This window comes from Oncorhynchus mykiss, chromosome 6 (genome assembly GCF_057628025.1).
Source record: "Oncorhynchus mykiss isolate SJ-2025 chromosome 6, ASM5762802v1, whole genome shotgun sequence".
Taxonomy (NCBI): Eukaryota; Metazoa; Chordata; class Actinopteri; order Salmoniformes; family Salmonidae; genus Oncorhynchus; species Oncorhynchus mykiss.
Window position 1 is genome coordinate 11,260,040 of NC_143027.1, and position 27,846 is coordinate 11,287,885.

The window sequence follows — 27,846 nt, forward strand, 5'->3', positions numbered from 1 at the left end:
GACCCTGTAGGAATATTTTTTTTTTACCTGATCTTTGAAAATTCCTGCACGATACAACCGATTCCTGAATGAGTCCAAGTCAACTTTCCCCTTCAGGATTTCATAAATCCTACAGAATTCCTGCCTCTGACGTAATTGTGTAGATGACCTGTATAACTTATAAGGGTATATATGTATAAGGGTAGATAAGCTTACTTTATCGGCAGAGGCAGTAGCATCACATGCTGTCTAATGAGGATGGGTGGATCAGGGTCTGAGTGAGAGAAAGGTCAGTATGTGTGCATTTCATACATTTTCCTTGCACTTCTCAGAATGCTCTATATCTGGAGAACAAATTTCCCAGGAGGGTGACAGATGATACACATACCGTTTATAAAACCTTACTCAAAGTGAACACAAAATTAACCACACAATTGTTTTAAAACACTTGTTTATTTCATACAAATTCCCAAACAGCAAATAAAATACTACGTTAAGAATGATGACAGGTAACGCTTAATGTACATCAAAGCATCACTCACAGAAAGCGAACATCACATATCCCATTACTTACAATAGGGGAATACAACAAGTCTATTCCCTGCAGTGTACGTAATATTGCACAACAATTCACACAGACCTGCACAGCCGAGGCATACATGCTACAGTTTAAAGTGCTAGCTTGAACCATTAGACTGAGTGTCTGCAGAACATTTGGTTTAACCTACTACTGAAAACCATAGGATTCCCTTTTTCTACAATCAGCAGTGGATATGTACAGTAGCTAGAATAAGACGAGCACTATAGCAAATATCTGCTGTGAAAGACAACTCCTGTGGCCACTAGTGACTTGACCCAAGATAAGCAAATGAACAAAAACGCACCTACGAGACATTCAATTTGTTCTGTAAATAATACATTCTGTGATAAACACAATCCCGAACCTGTTAATTAAGTGCATAGACTTTTTAAAAGGTGTTTCAACAGTCATTTAAAAAAGGAACAGGTAGAAGTGTTGTGTCCTAAAAGGAATGGTAGAGAATTATGCGCACCAATTCTGAAGCAGCTAGGATTTAAAATTAAGACTACAGATTGTTGTTCCTCAAAATAAAATGTACATGATTCAGATAAGCAAAACAATTAACGCAGCAAATTCTAGGATACGCAACACTCAAATGGACCTAAAACATCACAACACAGAAAAGGAGGCGTCCAGATTTAAAATGCTCCCTTGACAAATTCAGTCAGACATGATCTAGTTCCAACTACAATTTTCCACCAATTTCCCAAATTGCTCAAGTTTGATTAAGCTGAGAAACTTCACAGCACATACAGACTCAAAAGAAAACAAATTGCAGATCTAGGACTTATTTTACCCCCCAAAAAAATAATGCCACTAGATATGTACATTGATGTAAACATTTAAAATAGTTAATTTCAGTTTATTATTGGATATATGAACAATCTTAAAAGGCTGAGATTAGGGTACAGTAAATTACTAATGCATTTATGGAGGCCGCAAAGAAAAGTACAATTCTGTTGAGGAGAAAGGTATAGTTTTCCAGGGCTGATAGGCCACAAACCTGAGAAAAACAGATTATCCTTACCCTCAAGAAAACAAAACATATGTACAGATATTGTCCAAAAACCCATGTAAGGAAGCCAGAGGGGACCGGGGCACTGTTCAGCAGGGGTAACCATTCAGAAATAGAAAATGTATAGAGACAAAATGACTCCCTTTTCTAGAGGACAAAGCATCTGATCAGTTTACACAATATATTTCTAAAATCTGAAGGTTCTGAAACGCTGCACACGGCTGAACAGACCCATGGTATGCCCTAAAACCTTGTTGTCCTAGCTGATACTCAAGAGCCAATCGTCAACGTGCATAACAAATGTCTACGTTCTGTACACTAACATGACATGTGTCAGGAAGAAGTCGTATCGTAGTAGAGTTCCGTGGGACAGTTTGTGTAGTGAGAACCTGTAGTGTTTGAAGTTTCACATTCCCAGTGCTAAACAGAATTCCCAGTGCTAAACAGAATTCCCAGTGCTAAACAGAAAACATTAGCTGCTATTGAACAACTGCATCCGAGGCAGCAGTGCAAGGTAAATTCATTAACGTGATAATTTAGTGATCAACAACTAATCTCCGTGAGTGTAATTTTAAGTCGAGATCCGCACGTGACAACAAGTCTCCCACTGACAGCAAAGCCCGATTTACGTCTGAGTAGCACACACAGACCTCGTTAGAATTACACCCTGAACGTGGATGTTTAGTGTTACGATTCAGATAAATGTGTTCTGCATTGAAATAGTGTTCAGAGTGGTTAGGTAGTGATATTAAGTGCAAGAAAGTGTGCTAGTCTTTAAAAATAAAAAGTGCACATTTTTTGAGCATGTGTCCAAATCAAATGCAGTGTAACAAACTGGTGTTGACAGACTCTTGACTAAGGACATTGATTAGGTATGATTTGTATTACACATTTTTGGTAGTGATGTTTCTCAACCGAGGGGTCCTTGTGACCTACACACACACACTCACCCTTGTAAGTAAGTGATGACTAGCCTTGCTGTTGTGCACAGTTAAACAAATCATATCATTTGTTAGATTATCTATTTATTGTGAAAGGCACAGAGGCATAGACGTAGCTGCAAGGCTCTTCAGGTTTCTCTTGGCTACGTTTTACTGGACTTAGTGATACATAAATAGGTGTTCAATAAAAAAAACAAAGACCTGGATTAATAGTAGTCAGCTGAAATACTGCAGACAAAAACAAAATCATTACAAACATACCTGACTGAAAGCAGAGACCAACATGAACGCAAAGGCAAGTGTTGAGCGGGAGAGACCCGTGTGTGTGGAAGGCCCAGCATCTCACATATACGACAGCCGCTTTGCTGTGATGAAGTCCTCTAGATGAACCTTGCCACTACCCATGAGGCCAAAGGCAGGGTACATGGTACCGGAGCAGTCCACCTGCCGCTCGTAAAGGCATCTCATGGTGTCTGCATCATAGAAGTAGACCCGGCCCGCATCGTAGTCTAGGCACACGCCGATACGCTGTGGCATAGGCAGCACCCGGTTGCTGTGGTCGCCGTGGTCGCTGCCGGCAGAGACGGAAGCTTTGGGGAGGAATATTTTGCCCATGCCCACAGTGAGCAGAGTGAATGGCTGGGACAGATCATAGCACGTGTCCTCGCTGCCACTGTCGTGCCCACTGTCGTGGTCGTACCTGGAGGTGGGAGACAGGCAACAGTCAGCCTACTACAGCCCATTCAATAATACTGTCACACTGATTGTTTCCTCATTGGAAACCTGGAGGCCTGTTCAATTATACATAACAGTAAAACCACAGTAGGTAATAGCAGAAACAGATTTGAAAGAATTGTTGAAAAACGAAGGCCTTTTCTGTGAATTAACCCTCGACAGCACGTGTCAAACTCATTCCACGGAGGGCTGAGTGTCTATGGTTTCGCTCCTCCCTTGTACTTGATTGATGAATTAAGGTTACTAATTAGTAAGCTACTCCTCACTTGGCTGTCTAGGGCTATCTGAAAAGAAAAACCAGCAGACACTAGGCCCTCCATGGAAAGAGTGACACCCCTGGTTTACAAGTTAATGCTTCTTACGTCGCAGGCTTCTTTGTGACTCAGTCCTAATCCTTAGTGAGTGATCGAGTTAGTCTGAGGCGGCAGAGTTTACCTGGGGCTACTAGTGTCTCGGGGGTTGTGGAACCACTCCAGCAGTTTGGAATCAGAGGCCACGCCCACCTTGACCAGGTAGGAGTGGGGCTCCACGCGGAAGGCCCAGTAGTGTCTGCCCTGAGAGATGCCCGTGTCACCGATAATGTAGTCCAGGCCCATGTAGCTGCCTGTCTGCACACGCTCAGCAGCCAGCAGGAAGGCCATGCCGGCCATGCTCTCCACAGAGTCACGGCGCCTGCTCAACGCCAGACGCTCCGAGCTGAAGCCGCAATTGTCGTTGAATAGGAAGCCAAATGCTACGGGAAAAGAGCAATACAAAAGGAACAGTCAGACGCAGATAGAATGTCCTGTTTGCTCATCGTCTCAGGATGCCAGCGAGAAGGTGGGCTTTCATAAAGTGTCACATGAGGGCGCCATTGTAAAGATCTTTAAAAAAGTGAAGGAATTGACAGAATTTCCAAATTTATCCATTTACATGCATTGAAAGACAAACAATGCTTTATTTCTCATGTAAGGTTATTTTAAAATTATTTTCTAAGCCACGTCTGCTGCGGCTCAACAACGCCAAAGGCCATAATTACTATTCACTTACCAAGTAAAATAGTTATGCCTGTGCAATGAGCCATTGCATTCTGTCGCCATGGTAAAGCATTTAATTCATATTTATTCACTAAAATACTAGCCGTTTACCACTTGTTGCATGAACTACACAAACTTGAGTGATCTTAAAGATAACCTTCATTAAAAAAATAAGACAAATGTATTGTCGTACAGTAATGATAAGTATGCAGTATGCCTACACTGACTTGTGAGGCGTGTTGCAGCTACTGTTATGTCTGGTCTGTCTGAAGCCTGCATTGACCCAGAATTCCACCTCATTACTAACACACTGTGCACCCCACTGCGAAAAATCCCCAGTCAGGAATGTGGGTTCCCAGTCCTATCACTGGGCTTCAATCCACAGTGGACCCAGCTCTCAGCCATAGTTTACTGCAGACTAATAAGGCAACGGAGGATAAACAAAATCCGAATGGATCAGCAATTGTACACACACATGGAAGTTCGGACGAGAGGGGGGGGGACTAGAGGTCGACCGATTATGATTTTTCAATGCCGATACCGATTGGAGGACCAAAAAAGCCAATACCGATTAAAAATCGGCCAATTTTTTATTTGTAATAATGACAATTACAACAATACTGAATTAACACTTATTTCAATTTAATATAAAACATAAATAAAATCTATTTAGCCTCAAATAAATAATGAAACGTGTTCAATTTGGTTTAAATAATGCAAAAACAGTGTTGGAGAAGTAATATGTGCCATGTAAAATATGTGCCATGTAAAAAAGCTAACGTTTAAGTTCCTTGCTCAGAACATACGAAAGTTGGTGGTTCCTTTTAACATGAGACTTCAATATTCCAAGGTAAGAGGTTTTAGGTTGTAGTTAATATAGTATTTATAGGACTATTTCTCTCTATACCATTTGTATTTCATTAACCTATGACTATTGGATGTTCTTATAGGCACTATAGTATTGCCAGTGTAACAGTATAGCTTCCGTCCCCCTCCCTACCTGGGCTCGAACCAGGAACACATCGACAACAGCCACACTCGAAGCATCGTTACCCATCGCTCCACAGAAGCCGCGGACCTTGCAGCTCAAGGGGAATAACTACTCCAAATCTAAAAGCGAGTGACGTTTGAAACAGTATTAGCGCACACCCAGCTAACTAGCTAGCCATTTCACATTGGTTACACCAGCCATTAGGCTGATAGGCTTGAAGTCATAAACAGCGCTGTGCTTGCGAAGAGCTGCTGGCAAAACGCACGAAAGTGCTGTTTGAATGAATGACTACAGGCCTGCTCCTGCTCAGTCAGACTACCCTATCAAATCAGACTTAATTATAACACACAGAAATACAAGCCTTTGGTCATTAATATGATCAAATCCGGAAACTATCATTTCGAAAACAAAACATTTATTATTTCAGTGATTCTGGCAAATTAGTTCGCAATGAGCCAGGCAGCCCAAACTGTTGCATATACCCTGACTGCGTGCAATGAACGCAAGAGAAACGACACAATTTCACCTGGTTAATATTGCCTGCTAAACTGGATTAGTAGTTATAACTAGTGATTATGATTGATTGTTTTTTATAAGTTTAATGCTAGCTAACAATTTACCTTAGCTTCTACTGCATTCGCGTAACAGGCAGGCTACTCGTGGAGTGCAATGGTTAGAGCGTTGGACTAGTTAACTGTGCGGTTGCAAGATTGAAACCCCTGAGCTGACAAGGTGAAAATCTATCGTTCTGCCCCTGAACAAGGCAGTTCGCCCACAGTTCCTAGGCAGTCATTGAAAATGTGTTCTTAACTGACTTGCCTAGTTAAATAAAAGGTATAAAAAAAATAATACATCTGAAATCGGCGCCCAAAAATACCGATTTCCGACTGTTATAAAAACTTGAAATCGGCCCTAATTAAAATCGGCCATTCCGATTAATTGGTCGACCTCGAGTGGGGACTGTCCAATTCAATAGACTTGAGGAATTAAAAGAGATCTAGTGCTTTACAGACGGTATATGACAGTTAAAAATCAGAGCACTTAACCATCAGAGGCTGAAAAACACTGAAAGTCGTAAGCAGATATACTGTTACTCTGGGACTCTGCTGCACTTCAGTCAGTCTAAAAGAAACAAACCATTCAAAAGGCTGTGATTTCTGCAATCCATTAAAGGAGATGGGTTGCAGAAGTGATAGTCACACGACGATTTCATAACTGTCCCCTGTATTTTATCCCACAGTTCACTTTGAACAGTGGAGCATCTGTCAATTTGTAATCTTCTACTTTCACAGCCTAGTAGATATACGCCGGCTATTGAGCCCAGTATACTCGTTTTTCCCAGTTCCTGCGACACAGAAATGGCGTTAAAGCATTGTTACATGATTCCCAAGCATTTTCTTTTGTTAAGAGTTGCTATTCCAGTAGTGCCGTGTTTCAGAAAATGGCTCAGGCCCACCTCTCTCCCTGCCCATCACGAGTTCCACCCCTACACATGAATACGACATCATCCTCAGTGTGTTTGTGAGACATCAGTGCCTGGAGCCTACCTGGGGCAGGTGGTGTGTGGAAGGTGACCTCTGGGCTGTAGGGGCTGTAGAGGGAGTTGCGGCAGCTGCGGACTCGGAACGAGTAGAGGCTGTCGGCCTCCAGATCACACACCACTGTGCTAGGGCCGTACACCCTGTCTGTGAGGCGCCAGCGGTTGTCGCCGTCCTGCTCCGCGCCCAGCTTCCTGTACTCCAGCACCTGGTGGTCTGTGGCCAGGGTATCCTCAGCCAGCTGCCAGCACAACAAGCCCTCGTTGTAGACGTGACTACGGGACAGATCAATGATGGGAGGCTCGGGGACTGAGAGAGCGGAGAAAAGGAAATGGCAGAGTGAGGTGGTCGGGTTAAAGTCCAAGTCTCCCAAAAAATACAAATATCTAAATTGACAAACTAACATAAGCAAGCCTTGGACAAGTAAGCCTTGACAGAGACATAACGGTCCATAAAAAACATGCTAGACCTTATTTTAAAATGGTATTGGTTATCTGGAAATCATCTTTTTATTTCGATACATTGGTTTATGTAAGTGCATGGAGTTCTTACGAGATAACTGAACTCAGTTCAGACAGAATATGAACAGGAAGATTGAGAAGCTAAAAAAAATATTGCCAGGAAAAGCACTTTGCAAATCCTTCACCCCCCCCCCTCCCCTCACTGCAGACATAGCTTCCTGTCAGCCACAGCCAGGTCCAGCAGGTTTGTTCAGGACTGGAAGGGGGGGGGACTGGGCGGCCTGCCAACCCAGCGGGCTACCAGCCCGAGAGCGCCGTTATTCTCAGAGAAACAACCTATTGATCGCCAGGACAGGCATTACACCAAACAGAGGCTTCTCCTCGTTTCTCACTGGCTGTGATACCAGACTGCAGCCTCTTGAGGGGCTGGATTAGGAAGGGGGAGAACACACAACACAACGCCTTTATGGTTCAACTAGTGGGGGGATATATTCAAATAGAGAGCCAGTGAGAGCATAGAAGACTCCAACACCATAATGAGATCGGCTTGAGTACTGAGGTTGAAATTACACATCACCTCTTTGGGTGATATACAGTATCTGGGAGGGGGAGGTCACTGTCCCCCTCCCCAGACCCCCACCCATACTGTTTCCTTCCATTTGTTGCCTTGTGAAGACGACCCTGGCGTGATCCTGGTGCTGGGTTGGAGCTGTTCGTTCCTTTACTCTGTCTGGTCTAGTTTAATGAGAAATCCATGCAGCGCTGCTCCATGTAGCACATTTCTACAGGTCTGAACCCTGTCCTCAAGGACAGCCTGGCCCCCACTCTGCCAACCAACTGTCGCTAACGAACACAGATGACCCTTCGTCTCTCTACGGGGAGACAAAGCAGGGCCCATTTGTGGTCAGTAATCTTTATAGCGCGACGAGCCCACAAGCCCATTCAATACACACAGTAATACCTGTGGGACAGAGGGAGCAGGGTTGGAACTCATTCCGAGGACAGCCACAGTTAGCCTATAAGAAGCCTCCTGTTTACTTCCAGGGTAGCGCTGCCCCTACTTAATATGCGCATGTCAAATCAGTTCCTATTCACAGGAACATAATTATATCCAGCCCGCTGCACAGTTCCCTTTTCTCTAAATCGAGTCTATATGCAAAGCAGTGGACCAGCAAAAAGCCCTGCAATGCTCTCTGTGCCAAAATCCCTGTGTGTATATCAGGAGTGTAACCGGCTTATTTAATTAAAAGCGCTTCTGGTTACCAGTGTCTTAACAGAGAGCAGAGCCCAGGAGGAGGTGAAAGTGACTGACAGGTTGAGGCGGAGGTGAGTTAAAGGGGAACCAATGAGGAGTGTCAACAAATTAAAGGTTAAACTTTGGGCTTGCATTGCAATGTCTGCATACATTTTTACATATTAGGAGTGTGGGGTGGGGTACTCACCTCCCCCAAAACATAGCTCCTTCAGCATAGCCTCCTCTCTGGAAGTTTCCAGCACAAACTCATCAAAGGAGGGGTCAGCCGCGGGGTGGAACGTCCTCAGAGACTCGGTGGATTTCGCAATTCTGGAAAGAAGAGGAAACAAAATGGCAGATATTCACTTTGTAGTGAACATTAAGTGAATGTCTGCCCTCCATAACTGGCTACGAGGCTATTGCAGCTCTGCTAGGCTTCCCAGTAAAGCAAGAAAATGTATCAAGCATCCCAGAAGTGTTAAAAAAGCCCACACTAACATATGTAGGTTCACAAAATCAATTACATTTGCTAGTAACAGATGATATTGATTTTATGCCTCAAACTCACACAGAACACCTTTGATGATAGTGGTAACAATATATGGTTATAACATTACAAAAAAGATTAGGTGTTTCTCTTTATATTCAGAATCACATTCCTGTAAAGCTTAGAGATGATCTCATGTTAAATACTGTTGGCTAATTTGGCTACAAGTTCATCTGCCTCACTTAAAGCCAATTCTGGTGGGAAGCTGCTATAGACCACCAAGTGCTAGCAGTCAGTATCTGGATAGTGTGTGAAATGCTTGATAATGTATGTATGTCATATCAACAGAGGTATATTTTCTGGGTGATTTAAGTATTGACTGGCTTTCATCAGGCTGCCCACTCATTAGGCGGCAGGTAGCCTAGTGGTTAGAGCGTTGGGCCAGTAACCAAAAGATCGTTGGATAGATTCCCAGAGCTTACATGGTAATCTGTCATTCTGTCCCTGAACAAGGGAGTTAACCCACTGTTCCCCGGTAGGCCGTCATTGTAAATAAGAACTTGTTCTTAACTGACTTGCCTAGTTAAATAAAGGTTCAATTTAAGCTTCAAACTAGTGCCTGCAACCTGGTTTAGGTTATCAACCTACCAGGGTAGTTACAAACAGTACAGGAATTAAATCAACATGTGTTAATCATATCTTACCTAATGATGCAGAAATTAGTTTGGATACAACTTTCAACAGATGTAGTGATCACAATATAGTAGTCATATCTAGGAAAACCAAAGTTCCAAAGGCTGGGCCTAATAGTGTATAATACGACCCTGGCGTGATCCTGGTGCTGGGTTGGAGCTGTTCGTTCCTCTACTCTGTCTGGTCTAGTTTAATTACAATACATACAATAGGTTTTGTAGTGAGGTTGTTGATGTGAATAATATTTGTTGGTCCATTTTGAGCAACCAGACGCTGCACTTGACACATTCATGAAATTGCTTATCCCAGTTACTAACTGGGATGAGCAATGCACCCATTAAGAAAATGACTTAAATCCCCATGGATTGATGAGGAATTTAAAAAAATTGTATGGTTGAAAGGGATGAGGCAAAAGAGATGGTGAATTGGTCTGGCTGTACAACCGATTGGCAAAAACTAACTAAACAAAAATAAACTACACAATGAAACAAAGAAATGACAAAGACTGTAAAAAAAAAAAAAAAAAAAAAAAAACTTTGAAGCACCTTAAATGACATGTTTGGCAGAAAAGCAAACAGAGCTCCATCATTCATTGAATCAGAAGGCTCATACAACACAACTCACTGATATGACAACTAATTTCATGCTGTTTTCATTGGCAAGACAATCAAAAGTAGGCATGAAATGAAGGCAACAAACGCTGACACTACAGATCCAAGTATATCCAACCAAATTATCAAAGACAAGCATTATCATTTTGAATTCGGTAAAGCAAGTGTTGAAGAGGTGAAAAAAATAGTTGACAAGCCCCCGGGGTCTGACAACTTGCATAGAAAATTGCTACAGGACAATATTGTCGTCATTCCTATTTAAGCCTACTAGAAAGTGTGTGCCCTCACGCTTGGAGGAAAGAAAAAGTTATTCCCTTCCCTAAGAATAGTAAAGCCCCCTTAACTGGCTCAAACAGCCGACCAATCAGCTTGTTACCAACCCTTAGTTGATTTCAGGAAAAAAAATAGTTTGACCAGATACAATGCTATTTTACAGTAAACAAATTGACAGATTTTCAGCACGCTTATAGGGAAGGACATTCAACAAGAACTTCACTTACACAAAATGACTGATTGGCTGAGAGAAACTGATGATAAAAAAAATGCGAGGGCTGTTTTGTTAGACTTCAGTGCAGCTTCTGACATTATCGATCATAGTCTGTTGCTGGAAAAAAAACGTAGAGTAAGTAAAGCCAGTGTGTCTGTATTCGGATGACTCCCCACTATACACGTCAGCTACTAAAGCTACTGAAATGACTGCACCACTTAAAGAGCTGCAGTTAGTTTCAGAACGGTGGCAAGGAATAATTTAGTCCTAAATATTTCAAAAACTAAAATAATTGTATTTGGGACAAATCATTCACTAAGCCGCAACTAAATCTTGTAATAAATCATGTGGAAATTGAAGTGACTAACTGCTTGGAGGAACCCTGGATTATAAACTGTCATGGTCAAAACATTGATACAACAGTAGCGAAGATAGGGAGAAGTCTGTCTATAAAAGTGCTGGTCTGCCTTAACAGCACTATCAACAAGGCAGGTCCTACAGGCCCTAGTTTTGTCGCACCTGGACTACTGTTCAGTCATGTGCCACAAAGAGGGACTTAGAAAAATTGCAATTGGCAGGACAGGGCAGCTGGTCCTTGGATGTACAGAGAGCTAACAATAATATCCATGTCAATCACCTGGCTCAAAGTGGAGGAGAGATGGAGTTATAAACTAATTGTATTTATGAGCGGTATTGACATGTTGAATGCACCGGTATGTTTGAACTACTAGCACACAACTCGGACACCCATGCATACCCTACATGCCACCAGAGGTCTCTTCACAGTCCAGAACAGACTATGGGAGGCACGCTGTACTACATAAAGCTATAACTACATGGAACTCTATTCCACATCAAGTAACTCATTCCAGCAGTACATTTTTTGAAAATCTGATAACAATACACCTTATGGAACAGCAGGGACTGAAACAACAAACAGACATGCATACAAAGACATAACATATGCACTATACACAATGGATTGTGTGTTATAGATGTGTTAGTAGAGGCCTGAGGACACACTTAATGTTGTGAAATGTGTTATGAATGTATTGTAATGTTTTTAATATTGTATAAACTGCCTTATTTTGCCGGACCCCAGGAAGAGTAGCTGCTAGTGAATGGGGATCCATAATAAACCCCAGGAAGAGTAGCTGCTGCCTTGGCAGGAACTAATGGGGCTCCATAATAAACCCCAGGAAGAGTAGCTGCTGCCTTGGCAGGAACTAATGGGGCTCCATAATAAACCCCAGGAAGAGTAGCTGCTGCCTTGGCAGGAACTAATGGGGCTCCATAATAAATACATGCTAGCAAAGACACCACTATCAGAGATGGATTTCCCGGGCAAGATAAATGAGCATGGGAGACTTGTGTGGGTGGGTGACGGTAACAGTGTTAGGTGAACGAAGTCCCAAAGCTGCTTTTTTGTTGTACACATTTAGATCAATTAGCAGGATTAGAGCTCGAGCAGGACATGGGGAATGTAAACAGCACTTCACCATTCCAATCTGTCCCAGTGTCCCTGATACTTGGTGTCATGGATCTTCGACACCCTCAACCTACCCGTAAGCAGGTTTATTTTAGTACTGGAGGAGTCACAGGGCCCAAATCCCCATTAGGAAACCTAGATAACAAGAGCAGCCACAGGGAAATGGCGTTCTGGCCTGTAATAGTTTGAAAAGGGGTCCTTTAAATTACTGACCTTTATTAAACAATGGTGATATTAAATAACCATTAGCATTTATCGCCACTGATGGTAACCGGAGCCAGTCTCTACTGTGCCTTTGTATACTAATGTGTTGGGAGTGGCAGTCAGGGCTGGAGGCTGACAGTGTTGGGTGAAATTGCCCTAGAAGATGATCTTTCCTCAGATTAGCAATTCCCCACTACTAGTTTAGGTTATGATTGGAGGAGGGGAAGCTGAACCTAGATCTGCACCTAGGGGAAATTTGTCCCTGGAGCGGAGGCTGACCTGGTGTGCAGCTGCTTGGCCGTCTGAACAAAGCAGGATTGGTCTGTCTCCTTGAGGACCTCCTGGGCGTAGCCCACCAGGCCACTGTTCTCCAGCATGCCCTGGTACTCCTCCACCTGGCCCCTGAGCTGCTCCAGACGCCGCGTCCTCGACTGCTCGATGGAGTTCAGCATCTCAGACTTCCTCTCCTGGAGGGTCTGGAACAGCCGCTCAAAGTGCTCATAGGCCCCACACTCCGCCACCTGGCCATTCTCCTATAGAGGTAGGGAAAGGTGTCAACGCATCATGGTGCCATAATACTGCATAGAAATCTGTTTGTGCCATCATGCCTCCTTACCGCAAGGATTTTGGCATGACAAAGTATGAATGATGGCACAACATCTGGGACCAGGCTAGCATAGTAGTAATATTACAACAAAATGTCAAACAAGAGAAAGCCGTCATAATACAGTACAGACAGTCAGACTAAGCAAACCCTTCTGCAGTGGAATTCATGCAAATTATGTATTTACATGCATTTGAATGTGACCTTCCTTCTCAGTGCAGACAATGTCCCTTTGTTATTTAACATAAGACAAACAGTCAGACACAGGACAAGTTTTGTTCCGTCAACTACTTGCCTCAGTTTCATTGATCAACACCTCCAGGTGGGAAATCTGAGTCCTCACTTGGTCCTCTTTGCTGATTAAGTAATGGATACTCTTTGATAGCTTCTCCTGTTGGTATCACAACAAAGAACATTTGAGAGCATTCAGAAAACCGATTGAAATCCTACCTCATCCCGGAATGTTCCGGTTATTCATCAGAACAAAAACACCCAATATGCCTCTGCATACAGTACGGCCAGCAGAGAGATCGTCAGATGTTCAATTGATAGATAAGCATAAGATACAAATGATTACATTAAATATGGATGAGTCAGGCCCGGTGCCTGTGTCCATAGGCCTCTAAGATTACTGTCAAAGGACACAGAGTCCTCTGTCCCTCTGCTTTCAGTGGCTGACTGACCTCTCTATTCTGGGGGGGGGGGGGGGGGGGGGGTTGCTTGTTGTTGATGACCGCACATGTGGATTACACTGCTCAAAAGGTAAACTGATCCTGTGGCCATGTGCCACTTAGCAGATACAAATGACTGATAAATATTTCATTAGGGGGCTCAAAATCAAATCATTTATTGTTTGTGTACATAGTTCAGCAGATGTTATAGCAGGTGCAGCAAAACGCTTAAATTACTAGCGCCTTTACAATGATGTCAATTAAGTAGGCAAATAAAAATGTCAGAACAAATCCAATTAATCCAAATGCAATCTATACAAAGATTTACACAAGATACTGTATACTAAGAATCCTACGTACAGCTACTGGAATGAGCTGTGTTGTTTTCTCAATGTCTAAACACACAATGCAAAAACTCCATGGGAAATAAGCTTTCGGACCAGAGACAGGAAGATAAACACACGTGTGAATGGTGGGCAGACATGTATACCTATTCGCATACTAAGTAGTAATATAGAATAAGCCTATGAAACAGTATTATTATTTACCTTTATTTAACTAGGCAAGTCAGTTAAGAACAAATTCTTATTTTCAATGACGACCCCTTGTTCAGGGGCAGAATGACAGATTTTTACCTTATCAGCTCAGGGATTCGATCTTGCAACCTTTTGGTTACTAGTCCAATGCTCTAACCACTAGGCTACCTGCCGCCCCACAACAGTATATACAGTTGAATTCGGAAGTTTACATACACCTTAGCCAAATACATTTATACTCAGTTTCACAATTCCTGACATTTGATCCTAGTAAAAATTCCCTGTAGTAGGTCAGTTAGGATCACCACTTTATTTTAAGAGTGTGAAATGTCAGAATAAAGTTTATTTTTTTCAGCTTTTATTTCTTTCATCACATTCCCAGTGGGTCAGAAGTTTACATACACTCAATTAGTATTTGGTAGCATTGCCTTTAAATTGCTTAACTTGGGGTCAAACATTTATGGTAGCCTTCCACAAGCTTCCCACAATACATTGGGTGAATTTTGGCCCATTCCTCCTGACAGAGCTGGTGTAACAGAGTCAGGTTTGTAGGCCTCCTTGCTCACACACGCCTTTTCAGTTCTGCCCACAAATGTTCTATAGGATTGAGGTCAGGGCTTTGTGACCACCACTCCAATACCTTGACTTTGTTGTCCTTAACTTTTGGAGTAGGGGGCAGTATTTTCACATCCGGATGAAAAGCGTGCCCAGGCCCAACTGCCTGCTACTCAGGCCCAGAAGCTAGGATATGCATATTATTAGTAGTAGATTTGGATAGGAAACATTCTGAAGTTTCTAAAACTGTTTGAATGATGTCTGAGTATAGCAGAACTCATATGGCAGGCAAAAACCTGAGAAAAATCCAACCAGGAAGTGGGAAATCTGAGGTTTGTAGTTTTTGCCTATCCAAAATACAGTGTAAATGGAGTCAGATTGCACTTCCTAAGGCTTACACTAGATGTCAGTCTTTAGAATGTTGTTTCAGGCTTCTACAGTGAAAGGGGAGCGAATAAGAGCTGTTTCAACCAGTGGTCTGGCTGAAAGCAGAGTTGTTGATCGCGCACAAGCTCTGTTCCCTTTATAATGACAAAGGAATTGGAATATTATTGAAGATTTATGATTAAAAAAAGTCCTAAAGATATATAATCAATCGTTTGACATGTTTATACGAACTGTAATTAAACTTTGACTTTGTCTAGACTTAGTGCCCACGCCTTGTGCATTTGGATTAGTGATCTAAACGCGAACAAAAAGGAGGTATTTGGACATAAAGATGACAGTTTTCGAACAATACAAACATTTGTGGAAGTGGAATTCCTGGGAGTGCATTCCGATGAAGATCAAAAGGTAAGTGAATATTTATAACGCTATTTCTGACTTTTGTTGACTCCACAACATTGCAGGTATCTGTATGGCTTGTTTTGGTGGCTAAGCGCTGTACTCAGATTATCGCATGGTGTGCTTTTGCCGTAAAGCTTTTTTGAAATCTGATAGCGGTTGCATTAAGGAGAAGTTTCTTTAATCCTATGACTAACACTTGTTATGTTTCAATGTTTATGATGAGTATTCCTGTAAATTGATGTGGCGCTCTGCAAAAATCACCAGATGTTTTGGAGGCAAAACATTACTGAACATAACGCGCCAATGTAAAGATTTTGATAGAAATATGAACTTTATCGAACAAAACATACATTTATTGTGTAACATGAAGTCCTATGAGTGCCATTGATAATTTTCACTATTTCTGCTTTTTGTGACTCCTCTCTTTGGCTGGAAAATGGCTGTTTTTTGTGACTAGGCGCCGACTTAACATAATCGCATGGTATGCTTTCACCGTAAAGCCTTTTTGAAATCGGAAACTGTGGTTGGATTAACAAGAAGTTTCTTTAAAAATGATGTATAATACTTGTATGTTTGAGGAATTTTAATTCATTTGGCGCCGTGCACTTTCACTGGATGTTGGTCAGGTGGGACGGTAGCGTCCCACGTACCCTAGAGAGGTTAAGCCATTTTCTACAGCTCTGGAGGTATGCCTGGGGTCATTGTCCATTTGGAAGACCCATTTGCGACCAAGCTTTAACTCCCCGACTGATGTCTTGAGATGTTGCTTCAATGTATCCACATCATTTTCCTTCCTCATGATGCCATCTATTTTGTGAAGTGCACCAGTCCCTCCTGCAGCAAAGCACCCCCAAAACATGATGCTGCCACCCCCGTGCTTCATGGTCAGGATGGTGTTCTTCGGCTTGCAAGTCTCCCCTTTTTCCTCCAAACATAACGATGGTCATTATGGCCAAACAGGTCTATTTTTGTTTCATCAGACCAGAGGACATTTCTCCAAAAAGATCAATCTTTGTCCCCATGTGCAGTTGCAAACCGTAGCCCGTAGCTTTTTTATGACGGTTTTGGAGCAGTGGCCTCTCCATTGCTGAGCGGCCTTTCAGGTTGTCGATATAGGACTCGTTTTGCTGTGGATAGATAATTTTGGACCCGTTTCCTCCAGCATCTTCACAAGGTCCTTTGCTGTTGTTCTGGGATTGATTTGCACTTTTCACACCAAAGTATGTTCATCTTTAGGAGACAGACGGCGGCTCCTTCCTGAGCGGTATGACAGCTGCATGGTCCCATGGTGTTTACACTTGTTTGCGTACTATTGTACAGATGAACGTGGTACCGTCAGGCATTTGGAAATTGCTCCCAAGGATGAACCAGACTTGGTCTACAATTTTTTTTCCTGGGGTCTTGCCTGATTTCTTTTGATTTTCCCATGATTTCAAGCAAAGAGGCACTGAGTTGGAAGGTAGGCCTTGAAATACATCCACATGTACACCTCCAATTGGCTCAAATTATGTCAATTAGCCTTTCAGAAGTGGAAACATCTAGGAGCAACAATGGCTCAGCTGAGGAGTGGTAGGCCACACAAGCTCACAACGGGACCACCGAGTACTAAAATTAGTTTTTAAAAAGTAGTCTGTCCGAATTCCAATGCAAAGCGTTGGCTGGAGTGGTGTAAGGCTCACCGCCATTGGACTCTGGAGCAGTGGAAACACGTTCTCTAGAGTGATGAATCAGGCTTCACCATCTGGCAGGCCGACGGACTAATCTGGGTTTGTCGGATGCCAGGAGAACGCTACCTGCCCGAATGTAAAGTGCCAACTGAAGTTTGGTGGAGGAAGAATAATGGTCAGGGGCTGTTTTTCGTAGTTTGGGTTAGGCCCTTTAGTTCCAGTGAATGACAATCTAGACCAGGGTTTCGCCATATTAATACCATGATTTAGGAATGAGATGTTCGAAGACCAGATGTCGACATACTACATGGCCAAAAGTATGTGAACAGCACTGCTTCACTGACCAGTTGAGCAGACAACCACTTCAAAACTAACACTTTCCCCAAGGATGTATTCATTAGTACACAACGTAGCAAAAATACTTGCGACAGAAAACAAAACTTTCTTATTGGACAAATTCAGATAGGTTCCCCCCCCTTTCGGCCCATTTGGTTCCTAGAGTACACACCCCTGATTCCTTTCAAGTCAGGTCAAGTGAACGGTTCGAGACAACAGTTCATTATACGGTACCTTGAGGATCTTGTAGGCGCTGCTCATGGATGTGACTTTGTGGTTGGCGTGGGAGCCTCCCAGCTTGCACAGGTGACAGACTGGACGGCGGCACACCTCGCAGTACATGTTGACCTTCTCCATCTCGTGCTCCGGACACATCAGCACCTGATGGACGTGAGAAACTCATTGGACTAGCAGACATTTTCAATGCCGCAAACACGTCACACCTCCAAATGCAAAACAGAAGTACTGGAGGACATTTTTAATGCCCAGAATTCATTAGCTCTGAACGGGCAACTGCACAACAAAAGACAGGCAGAGAAAAGACTTGTATTGTCAGCCCAAATTAAAACTTATCGCAACAAACAATGAATGCTAGTGAGCTGGTTAAGGACCAGTCCTGTCAACATATCTGATGGCTGCACCATGTACCCAATCAACTCAATGAGTCATCCACCATCATTGACATGAGCAGGTCACTATTCTAAAATCAACACCAGAAAAACCTGCTTGCGATAAACAATGAAAACCCTGCCAAGGTGGACAATGGCATCTACCTTGGGCCTAAAGTTCATGGTGGGCCCCACATACTCGTGCTGGGCTTTGGGGGTGCCCCATGGATGGTGGAACTTGAAGCACTCGTTGCAGTAGCTGGCCTTGCAGTCCATGCAGCTCTTGGTGGCCTCTTGCTGGGGCGGCTTGCACATGTTGCACATGATAGCCACGGCGGCGCGGGCTGCCTGCCGGTAGCGCTCCACGATGCTCTCCAGGGTGAAGTTCCGGAAGAGCATGCTCATGCCCCGCTCACCGAGGTCCACATCGTGTTGGCAGCCTGGGCACGGGAAAGTGGTAACGCGGGGGGTCACAGAGCCACGTCTCCATCCTGGTGAGGAGATGGAGCCTGCTAGGACAGAACAGCCATTAGAGTACTAATCGAAGGGTGGGCCTGCACAGAGACAGGCAGACAGACTGGAAGGGTCAGTGTCCGACAGAACAAACACGGGTCCTTCCTTCTCCGGCAGTTCTCGCTACAGGGTGACCCCTCTCAACAATGGATCACACAAGAGATAGGATGAGCATGTGTTTACAATGACCTGGACATAAAAATTCACATAAAATCTAAATGACTTTAAATAAATTACAAAATCAAGTGGAAAGTAAAAGGTGGGAAACCCACTGACAAAACTAACTGAAAAAGCAGTGACAGAACCGATCAACCAAAGGGTAAGAGTGTAATTGATTTCCACTACCTGCAGAGGAAATTAAATTTTGAAACCATTTGTCCAGTTCAATGCATCACAACCAGATGCCTTGTAAAGCATCATCATCTAGAAAGACTACAAAGCTGTAGCATATTATCAGAAAATATGAGGACAAAGGCATTCATGACACATGACAGATGCAAACAGCAGGACCTGGTCACTGAGCATGAAACGCATTTAGGAAAATGGCAAGCAAAGGAAAAGAAAAAAAACATTTTGCAGAGCACCAACAGACTGATTGGTGGGCGCAAAGCAAGCATGCGGGTCAATCATGGCGTTTGCATTTGGAATGTGTGTGAGACTGTGTATAATAATGGCAGACTGAGGAGGATGGAGTAGTGGGTGAGCAGGCTTGATGTTTTGGATGAAGCGACAGGTCAGGGTGGGGATTGGGATGGAAATCGATGAGGTGGGGGGCCACGTGTCCTGGCCTGAAGGCGATATTAAAAGGACAGATACTTAGGCTGAGTGGGTGTTCTGGTCAGGGAGGGAGGAGGTTGCTGCAGCATGTGCCTACAGCAAGGAGTACAGTAGCAGGCTGAGGCACACTGCCAACTGCCACAGTGGGATTCAGAGGGTGATTGCTAGAGCAGAGAAAGAGCTCAGGGCAAAAACTGACGAGTCATTGCAAGGCCATTCTAGCAGGGCAAAGGGGTGGGTTACCTACAGAACCACATCATTAACAACATGGTCCGAGTCATCATAATGCGACAGAGCCTCATCACCATAACCAGGACTGCATTACAAAAGGGATGCAGGCAATCTTGCCAAGAGTATGTGACTAAACCAAATACTGTACACGCTGGGAGAAATACATCCTCCCTACACTTTTTTTTATTTTTAAACTCTACTTGAAAAATAAACAGTCAAGATGAATGGATTTCAGACAAAGCTGTTGGTTGCCTTTAATACTTGATCTCTATGAAAGGGAAAACTGGTTGGTATCCTGCATCAAGTAAAACTCATTCTGGTGCCATTTTTTTATATTTGTACTCAGATGCACTTGTTAGGAGAGATGTTGTGAAGTGTTTATAATGGAGGGAATCTTTCACTAGCATTAGGACAATTGCAGCATAGCCTTTTTAAAACATCTACTGAGCACTATAACATAAAAAAAATAAAACTCAAAGAAAAATGTCGGCTGAAGATTCAGTAAGACCATTGTTTTGTTTGGCATTGTGCTCTAGGGGCGTGTCACAAATGTGTGTGCTCTAGGGGCGTGTCACAAATGTATGTGCTTTATGGGGCGTGTCACATCAAATAGAACAAATGAGTTGGTTAGAACATTGTCTTCTGGCTAAGAGCAATCTCTACAAACACATGAGTCTAAAACGTTATCATTTTCAATTACAGCTAAACCATAGTGCTAAAAATGCCTCCTTGGGGCAAGCCTGTCAGCCGGCATATGATTGAAGGTTGCAGTGGTATAATCTAGAGCACATGTCAAACTCATTCCATGGAGGGCCGAGTGTCTGCGGGTTTTCACTCCACCCTTTTCCTTGATGAAGCAAGGTCTAATTAGTAAGGAACTTCCCTCACCTGGTTGTCTAGGTATTAATTGAAAGGAGAAAAGAAGAAACCTGCACACACTCTGCCCTCCATGGAATGAGTTTGACACAATTGCTCTAGAGAATCTTGGCATATCTAAAACTAACCCCCTGTGTTGTGTTACATAGAACTAGAACCCCTGCTGCTTCTAAAACTGAATCTACTGGCCTCCTCCACAAGGTACTGAATGCATCATAGGCTACAGGGAGGGGAAACCACTCTACAGTTGCACAGGCATTAAGAAAGTCCACTTTAAACCAATTCCTTTACGTCCATACCCATTTCTCTCACCTCGGAGATTCCCATCCAGAGCTGTAGCTCGCTCATTCGCCAACCTTAAGACATGCATGTGTTGAAAGGGGAGCACTAAACCCCGAAAGCACCAGGCCAGGACAAACAAAAAAAAACACCAAATGTAGACAAATTGGTAGGACATAATTTACATTTATGCCTTTGCTCAGTAGACTTTTTAAAAAGCCAGAATGCCACATCTACCAAAAACAGGTGGTCTATTGTCAGCTGTGTGTTACGTACAGTAGAGTAACAGTAAGTTGGGGTTCACAGGGGGGATCTAGTAACACTGTACTCACTACTACAGCTATTCAAAAAATGGAACCCGCGTCTACCTCTCCTCCCAAACGACCTTCTCTGCAGTGTGGCTGCAAGCAATGGACAAAGAAGTGAAGTGAGATTAACATATACAGTATGTGAACAGAAGTGGAGTCACACCTGACGTTCTTCCAATAACAGTGGACAAGTACCAACACAACAGTGCCTAAAAGAAACTGCCCTCTTAAAAAAGGTTTAGGTCAAAACATGTGAAATCACATATTTCAAAACCTCTATAGGTACATTGAGTTTAACACACTCTAAAACAAAAAAAGTCTGGTCTGAATCCTAATAAAACAAGGTGAAGAAAACAGAGGTTGCAGTAACAAATCACTGTTAGCGTTGAAAGCAGTTGTCTGATAAATATAGTGGAGTCCTGGCTTCAGTTCATTTCATTCCACGCAGGCTGGTTTTGTCACCATGACCACCACTGTTACTGTAATGATGTCAGAGATTTAAGACTTTTACTGAAAGGTACGTTAAAGGGATACTTAAGGATTTTGGCAATGTAGTCCTTGATCTACTTCCCCAGAGTCAGATAAACATGTAAGATACCATTTTATGCCTCAGTGTCCAATATGAAGGAAGTTGGAGTTAACAGGTTGCGTTACTCGTAGATTTCCAGTCGTTGCGCTAGTTAGCACTGGCTTGCAAAACTACCTCCAACTTCCTTCATACTGGACAGACATAAAAATGGTATCCACGAGTACATCTGACTCTGTTGAAGTAGATCAAGGACCCCATTGCCAAAATATTCCTTAAATAATGTCCTTTAAGATCGTCAACGCAATTATCAGATTTTGTTTTACTAAATCTGCATGAGAGCAATGGTTACTAACCCCACAGGGATTGTAATTTAGTTAATGATTCTTAAGATGACCAAGGAAGTATTATATTTTTACCAGCTCTATAACCCTGTTTTTCTAAACAGCATTGAATGTATCCACTGTTTTAATGGATGCAGACCTGGACATGAAGAATGGGCACATTCAGGTTGGGCAAATGTGAATTGGTTGGTGTTTTGGAGTGGCAGGGACCAGCTTATGGTTAAGTGAAAGACTGCCTTGTCTCACTCCATGCTGCTAGCGCCTTGGACATTGACCTCAGTTTTTTTTTTTGCAAAGCAAATAATAATATTGCCTCCCCCCCCCACCACTCAAGCATTTTAAATGCTTCAGTGGGATAACAGTCATGCTTCGTTCCACCATCTGTACATAACTCAAGCCTCATTCTATCAAGGTGCTGAAAATGATAGGCATGTTGTGTTAAGAAATTGCTTGGTATTACTAATATCCACACAATAGAACTATAATTTAAAGGATTTTTGAAGTGAATGCCTTAACGGACATGGAACTAGAGTCTAGACAAAACAAAAGTGATGACTTAAAACGCTAGTCGTGTTACTTCATTCTGTTAAAGAAACTTAGGACCAATCTCAAAGTGGACAAGATTAGAGGGAATGTATGAACATCTAACATGATGGTTTTAAACTGGATGAGGTTGGGGGTGGTGTCCATTTCATTCTACAACCCAGAGAATGACTTTCAGCAAATACATGTGAAAGATGAACCTGGGTATGAAATGTCCATAGAACTTTACTGCAAATTGCATGTGATGTTGTCAGAATCACAATATGGGCATGAGGACTGGCCAAACCCAAACGCACCTGATCTTGCAAGCCTATCCAGCCTCTCCATGCTTGGCGAGGGCACTCTGGATCGGGGTCCTGGGCTCCCAGGGAGGGAACATTCAGACCCAGCATCGAAGGAATCCTCATGGTTCAACAGCAGCAGCTCTCGCACACACTTGTGACAAACACTGTGCTGACAGGGCAAGATGAGGGGGTGCGTAAACAGCTCCTTACAAATCGGACAAATGAGCTCCCGCTCAATATTCTTGATAGGGACCTGGTGTGGACACAGACAGCACTATTATGTCTACAGTAGTCTCAGGCGAACTGCTCCCACATACAAGAGAGATCAGGCAGGCTAAGCCTGCAGCAACTCGGTCCTAAGGTCCCCAAGGGGGGCACATTGTTGTTTTTTGCCCTTACATTACACAGATGATTCAAATCAACATCAAGCTTTGATTATTTGAATTAGCTGTGTACTGTTAAGGTAAAATATATATGCACCTTGGGATAACCAGGACCGAGTTTGGGAAACGCTGGCCTACAGTAATATACATAGTATGAACCGATATTATCGTTCCTTTTCAAATTAAATGTTTAAAAAGTAAGCCAGATTTATTAGACTAGGCCTACGTCTAAAATAAATCACATTCTTCACTGTATTAGGCTTGCCCACTTCAAATACTTTGAAACAGTCAAACAAAAACAAACTCATCACCTGACACTAATCAATACATTTGATTTTTCCTAAACAAAACTTTAAAAGTGTAGCGTCTACACTAGTAGGCTATGCACGTAGTTAAGGAAGTTCATGCATCAGCTTGTTGGTTAGCTGAGGAAGCACAAAATGGTTACAACAAAGCTAACAATTCCTCGGAAAAAAGGAACCACAGATTCTCATCACCATATGAGGAGTTCTTGCTATAGAAATACCCTAATTTCGACCTCGCAATTTGAAATAATAAAAGCAAGGTCAACCATGGAGTCTGTACACTTCTAACAATGATTAATCAGTATCGTTCCACGAGGGTGTTACTAACTTAGTATATATAGTTAGCCATGTAAAACCAGTATGACCTGTACAATTTCCACTTACCGATACAATTGAGTTACGTCGCGACACTGCAGACATGATGAATATATGTTTTGTTCTTGAGGCGTTTAGCTTATTAAAAGTTCTCCAGCGTTTGTTAAAGATTACGACTACTGCAGTCACGCGCGCTGTTGAGTCGACAATGAATTAAATACCGTGACTAGACGCTCTGGATGAAACAGCGAGCCGTGAATCAGCAACAGCGCCGGTGCAGTTGAAGCAATGACAAGCTGTGTGGGGCGGGTTGGAGACACTGAAATCACCATAGTAACAATGCTGCAGCCCTGAGTATTTAACCCTATCAGTCCCGAGATCCCAGTAAAAAAATCTGACTCATTTATCTGCGTTTCCAGACTATATTTAGCCTCACAATTAAGTGTTTTACCATTTCATTTTCAGGACAATGAGGGCTACAAGTACAACACAAAACAACTGGACCTAAGCAGTACCATTTATGAGTTTTATTGACACATTTCAATAAATAAAAAAAGTCAGAAATAGCAAACACCTGAGAAAAATGTATGTTTATGAATGCTGCTAGTGGGCTACAGAAATAGTTTGCTCACTGGGTAATTAATATCCAACTAGTCAGTGACAACTGTTCGGAGTTTGTGACAACAACTATGTGAGCTTACTACAGTATTATAGACACCTTGTCCTAGGATTTCCAATGATCTTCTATGTAGAAAAGGGGTGTCAAACTCATAACATGGAGGGCCTAGTATCTGCGGGGTTTAGTTTTTTTCCTTTCAATTAAGACCTGGACAACCAGGTGAGTTCCTTACTAATTAGTGACCTTAATTAATGAATCAGGTACAAGGGAGGAGTGAAAACCCGACGACACTTGGCACCTCCGTGTAACGACTTTGACATGTGTTATTAACGACCCTTGTGTAGCTTGTGGGCATCATCAAAGAGGAAGAGAAAGGCGAGGCCCAACTCGACGGAAAATCGGTATCCCTCCAGCAGGTGGCGTTTTTCATCATTTCGCCCACCGAGCAAGGAGTTATTTTATTTATGGAGGTGTATCCGCCAATCTAAAGAAAGGATGGGTGGGAGCTAGACAGCCCATTGCGAAGACGGAAATCAAAGGAACCACAGAAAATAATTCCCATTGCGAGTACGGAAGATAGCTTTTAAATAGTTTGTAGCTCAAGCCATTCGGACTCTATAAAAGATCCTGCTCCGGGCAACTTCGGGATCCATCCTTGTCTCACAAACACAGCTCTAGCTCAGCCCACGTTAATCACACCGACTAAGGGTTGGTATCTACGGCGGATGCAGAAGAAATAGACGAATCGAATCGTACAACACAGAAGTGTAGCTCGAACGCACAATGTTTAAAAAGGGTTGGAAGTCCAAAACGTGCCGGTGATACGGTAGGACTCATTGGGTTAAAAGAGAGGGAGGGCAAAAGGATCGGCTTTCACTGGCCGAGAAATGCTTTGCCACCTAGAACATTTGAGAGGGTCAGGTCACACACATTTCCTAGGTGGCTAAGGTCCGTATGGATATCGTCATTACAGTAACAAACCCCCAGCTCACACTGTTCACACCCCTCTTATTGGACCTGGGGTCCGTATTGACCCCATTCTGGGTCCAGATCCGGACTGCGGTCCGCCAGTTGAGTATGTTCAAAATTGAGAGATGTTACATTGTTGCTTTACCAAAATAGCAACTGTTTGGCCTATCATTTGCAGAGAACATGCACTCATAGCATTGAAGATTATAGGGAAGGACATTAGGAATAGGCTATATTATAGTACATGGAGTCCCATGTTAATTATGAATGGCTTGAAATGTAGGCTAAAGCTTACCCTACCAGTTTGCACATCTGGTGCATTGTCCAACATAATGTTCACGCCAAATGTAAATATTACATGGGTCCTAGTTACACAAATGATGGGCATTAAAGAGATTATCTGGTACTTTTGTATACAGTAGTTCTGACCGTAGCCTTCACAAGCCAAAACTGGTCCCGGAAAAACTGCTACAATCTCGCTTCTGTGCAGATTTGTGGACCACGCCATTGCTGTCGCTCACTCTGCTGTAGTTGCATGACGTGCCTCTCGCTTGCGCTATGGAGAGGGGCTGAAGCTCAAAGGTTGAACTCGAATTTCTAGGGGGCTGGCCAACTTGGAAGAAAATGTAGGAAAATGGGGAAGCGCAGCCTCCAAAAAAACGGTAACTTTTAAACTATGGATTTCGTGGCTAATTGCGGTAAAACATTAATTCTGCTCATAGATTATGCATGTATGAATTGCATATCCAGCCCAAAGTGTAATGTTTAAAAAATACTTAGTAGTCACCAAAGTTCCGGAGCATGTCTTTAATAATGTATGCTAATAGGTCAAAAGCCTAGAATATTTCGTAGGACTGCATTTGCAGTATATTCTTTATGTATGTAACCCCTTGGTATCCTGCAAAGGCGTATTAGTATATTTAAATTCAATATTTCGATTTATGATGATTGACAACCTTGACATAAGATAATGGAATTTATTTGCAGCCTATAAAAGGATAAAGGAAAATAAAGGACTTCATGGAGATTATATGGAGAGGAAAAAACCTTTGTGAGTCTTGCACCCCACATGAACTGCTTACGTCACACTTTCAGATAGCATACAGATAAGATGGATAGATATAGAATAATAAATAAAATAAATTACAACAGCCATCTACAAATCCTCATATTTCATGCACATTTTATCTTTACATCCCTAATCCTGTTCCAAGGACGGCACAAAACCTTGAGCATCCTTCCTCTACCTAGACTACACACCTAGATCTAGCCGAAGCAATACTGAAGACGCCAGCTTTGCTCCAACAGGCTACAGATCTGGCATTAACATAAATCATATCTGACGTTCACTTACCTCTCCCGCTGTTATCCGCTGGACTATCTGCTGGACCAAACTCGGTAACATATCCTGATTATCTTCGGTATCCGCGGTATCCGACATAATGGCAGATAATGTCGACAAGACAATGGTGGGAATATAATAAACAATGGGTCAATAAGAAATAAATAGCATAAGAAACACTGTAAAAATCGAATGGCTTCCCAAAGAGTGAATGTCACAGTCAGAGAAATATGGTTGCTTCTTCGTCCTCATCCTATATAATTCGAGCATCCTATATAGCATACACTTCATTCATGCCCCAGCTGCTTGAGAACATTTGAATTAGCTAGAAATCATCTTTGATGCTTAACCCCGCCCTCACTGTACATCTCAGACGTGCGCTTGCCCGCGCAGTTTAGGCATCTGCAGCATCATCGGCGATGTCTCCAACTGAGCCCTTTGTATTTCTTCAGATATAACCCAAGCCTACTCACACAGCAATGAATAGAGTATGGCTATTTTTAAATTACAGAAAATAATCTCTTATGATGTTTGGGAATATAATTGATTACGAAATAAAACTACGGAATTCATTGGAGTCGAATGAAACAGTGCGTTCATGAATGCATGCTATGCCTATAAATATACTAGTTCAGCCTACATATGTTTCTAGACGATCTGAAAACATGCCTTTCTGCCTGATAGTTTATACGTTATTCTGTTATTTATTTAACAGTTTTTGCAACAACATACATTATAGGCTAGTTTATTCTGGTCTTCCCAGCATATCCCTTAAAATCAAAATTATTTCGTTCTGTAACGAATACCACCTATTAAGACAACTGTTTTATGATAAATATGTGAATTCTATTGGATAGGTCGGTGGTTGAGAGGATTAAGTTGTGCGTAATTACTGGCGATGCCACTTGTTCCATGCATGGCGTCGTTGTCACCAGATGGCAGCTTCACGCGGATTTCACCTCATTGGACACGTGGTAGAAACACATAAGTGGGTGGGGTGGGTCTTTG

At 42.7% G+C, this 27,846-nt stretch overlaps 1 protein-coding gene across 3 annotated transcripts; it reads right to left on the reverse strand.

Annotated features, from left to right (window-relative positions):
• Positions 1 to 416: 416 nt before the first annotated feature.
• trim36 (tripartite motif containing 36) lies at positions 417 to 27,275 on the reverse strand. Of its 3 annotated transcripts, XM_090236959.1 has the most exons (11): positions 26,851 to 27,275; positions 22,918 to 23,158; positions 21,233 to 21,301; positions 18,390 to 18,733; positions 17,851 to 17,997; positions 13,361 to 13,456; positions 12,741 to 12,994; positions 8,699 to 8,820; positions 6,805 to 7,104; positions 3,686 to 3,983; positions 417 to 3,215 (listed from the first exon to the last, which is right to left on the reverse strand). In XM_090236959.1, the coding sequence occupies exons 1-11, from the start codon at positions 26,935 to 26,937 to the stop codon at positions 2,858 to 2,860; spliced, it is 2,316 nt and encodes a 771-aa protein (XP_090093085.1). In that variant the 5' UTR covers positions 26,938 to 27,275; the 3' UTR covers positions 417 to 2,857. The 3 variants fall into 3 exon arrangements, with proteins under 3 accessions (XP_090093085.1, XP_021460908.2, XP_021460909.2); XM_021605233.3 differs by lacking the exon at positions 21,233 to 21,301; XM_021605234.3 differs by lacking the exons at positions 21,233 to 21,301; positions 26,851 to 27,275 and adding an exon at positions 23,978 to 24,231.
• Between the last annotated feature and the right edge of the window lie 571 nt (positions 27,276 to 27,846).

What these genes read in the sequence shown, in the direction of transcription:
- trim36 (XM_090236959.1), bottom strand. Translation starts at nt 26,937, where the DNA reads ATGTCGGATACCGCGGATACCGAAGATAATCAGGATATGTTACCGAGT. An exon ending in TTTTTTGAATAGCTGTAGTA is followed by an intron (nt 18,734 to 21,232) that starts GTGAGTACAGTG and finishes CTGTCCTAGCAG; the next exon opens with GCTCCATCTCCTCACCAGGA. An exon ending in GCGCCTACAAGATCCTCAAG is followed by an intron (nt 13,457 to 17,850) that starts GTACCGTATAAT and finishes TGATACCAACAG; the next exon opens with GAGAAGCTATCAAAGAGTAT.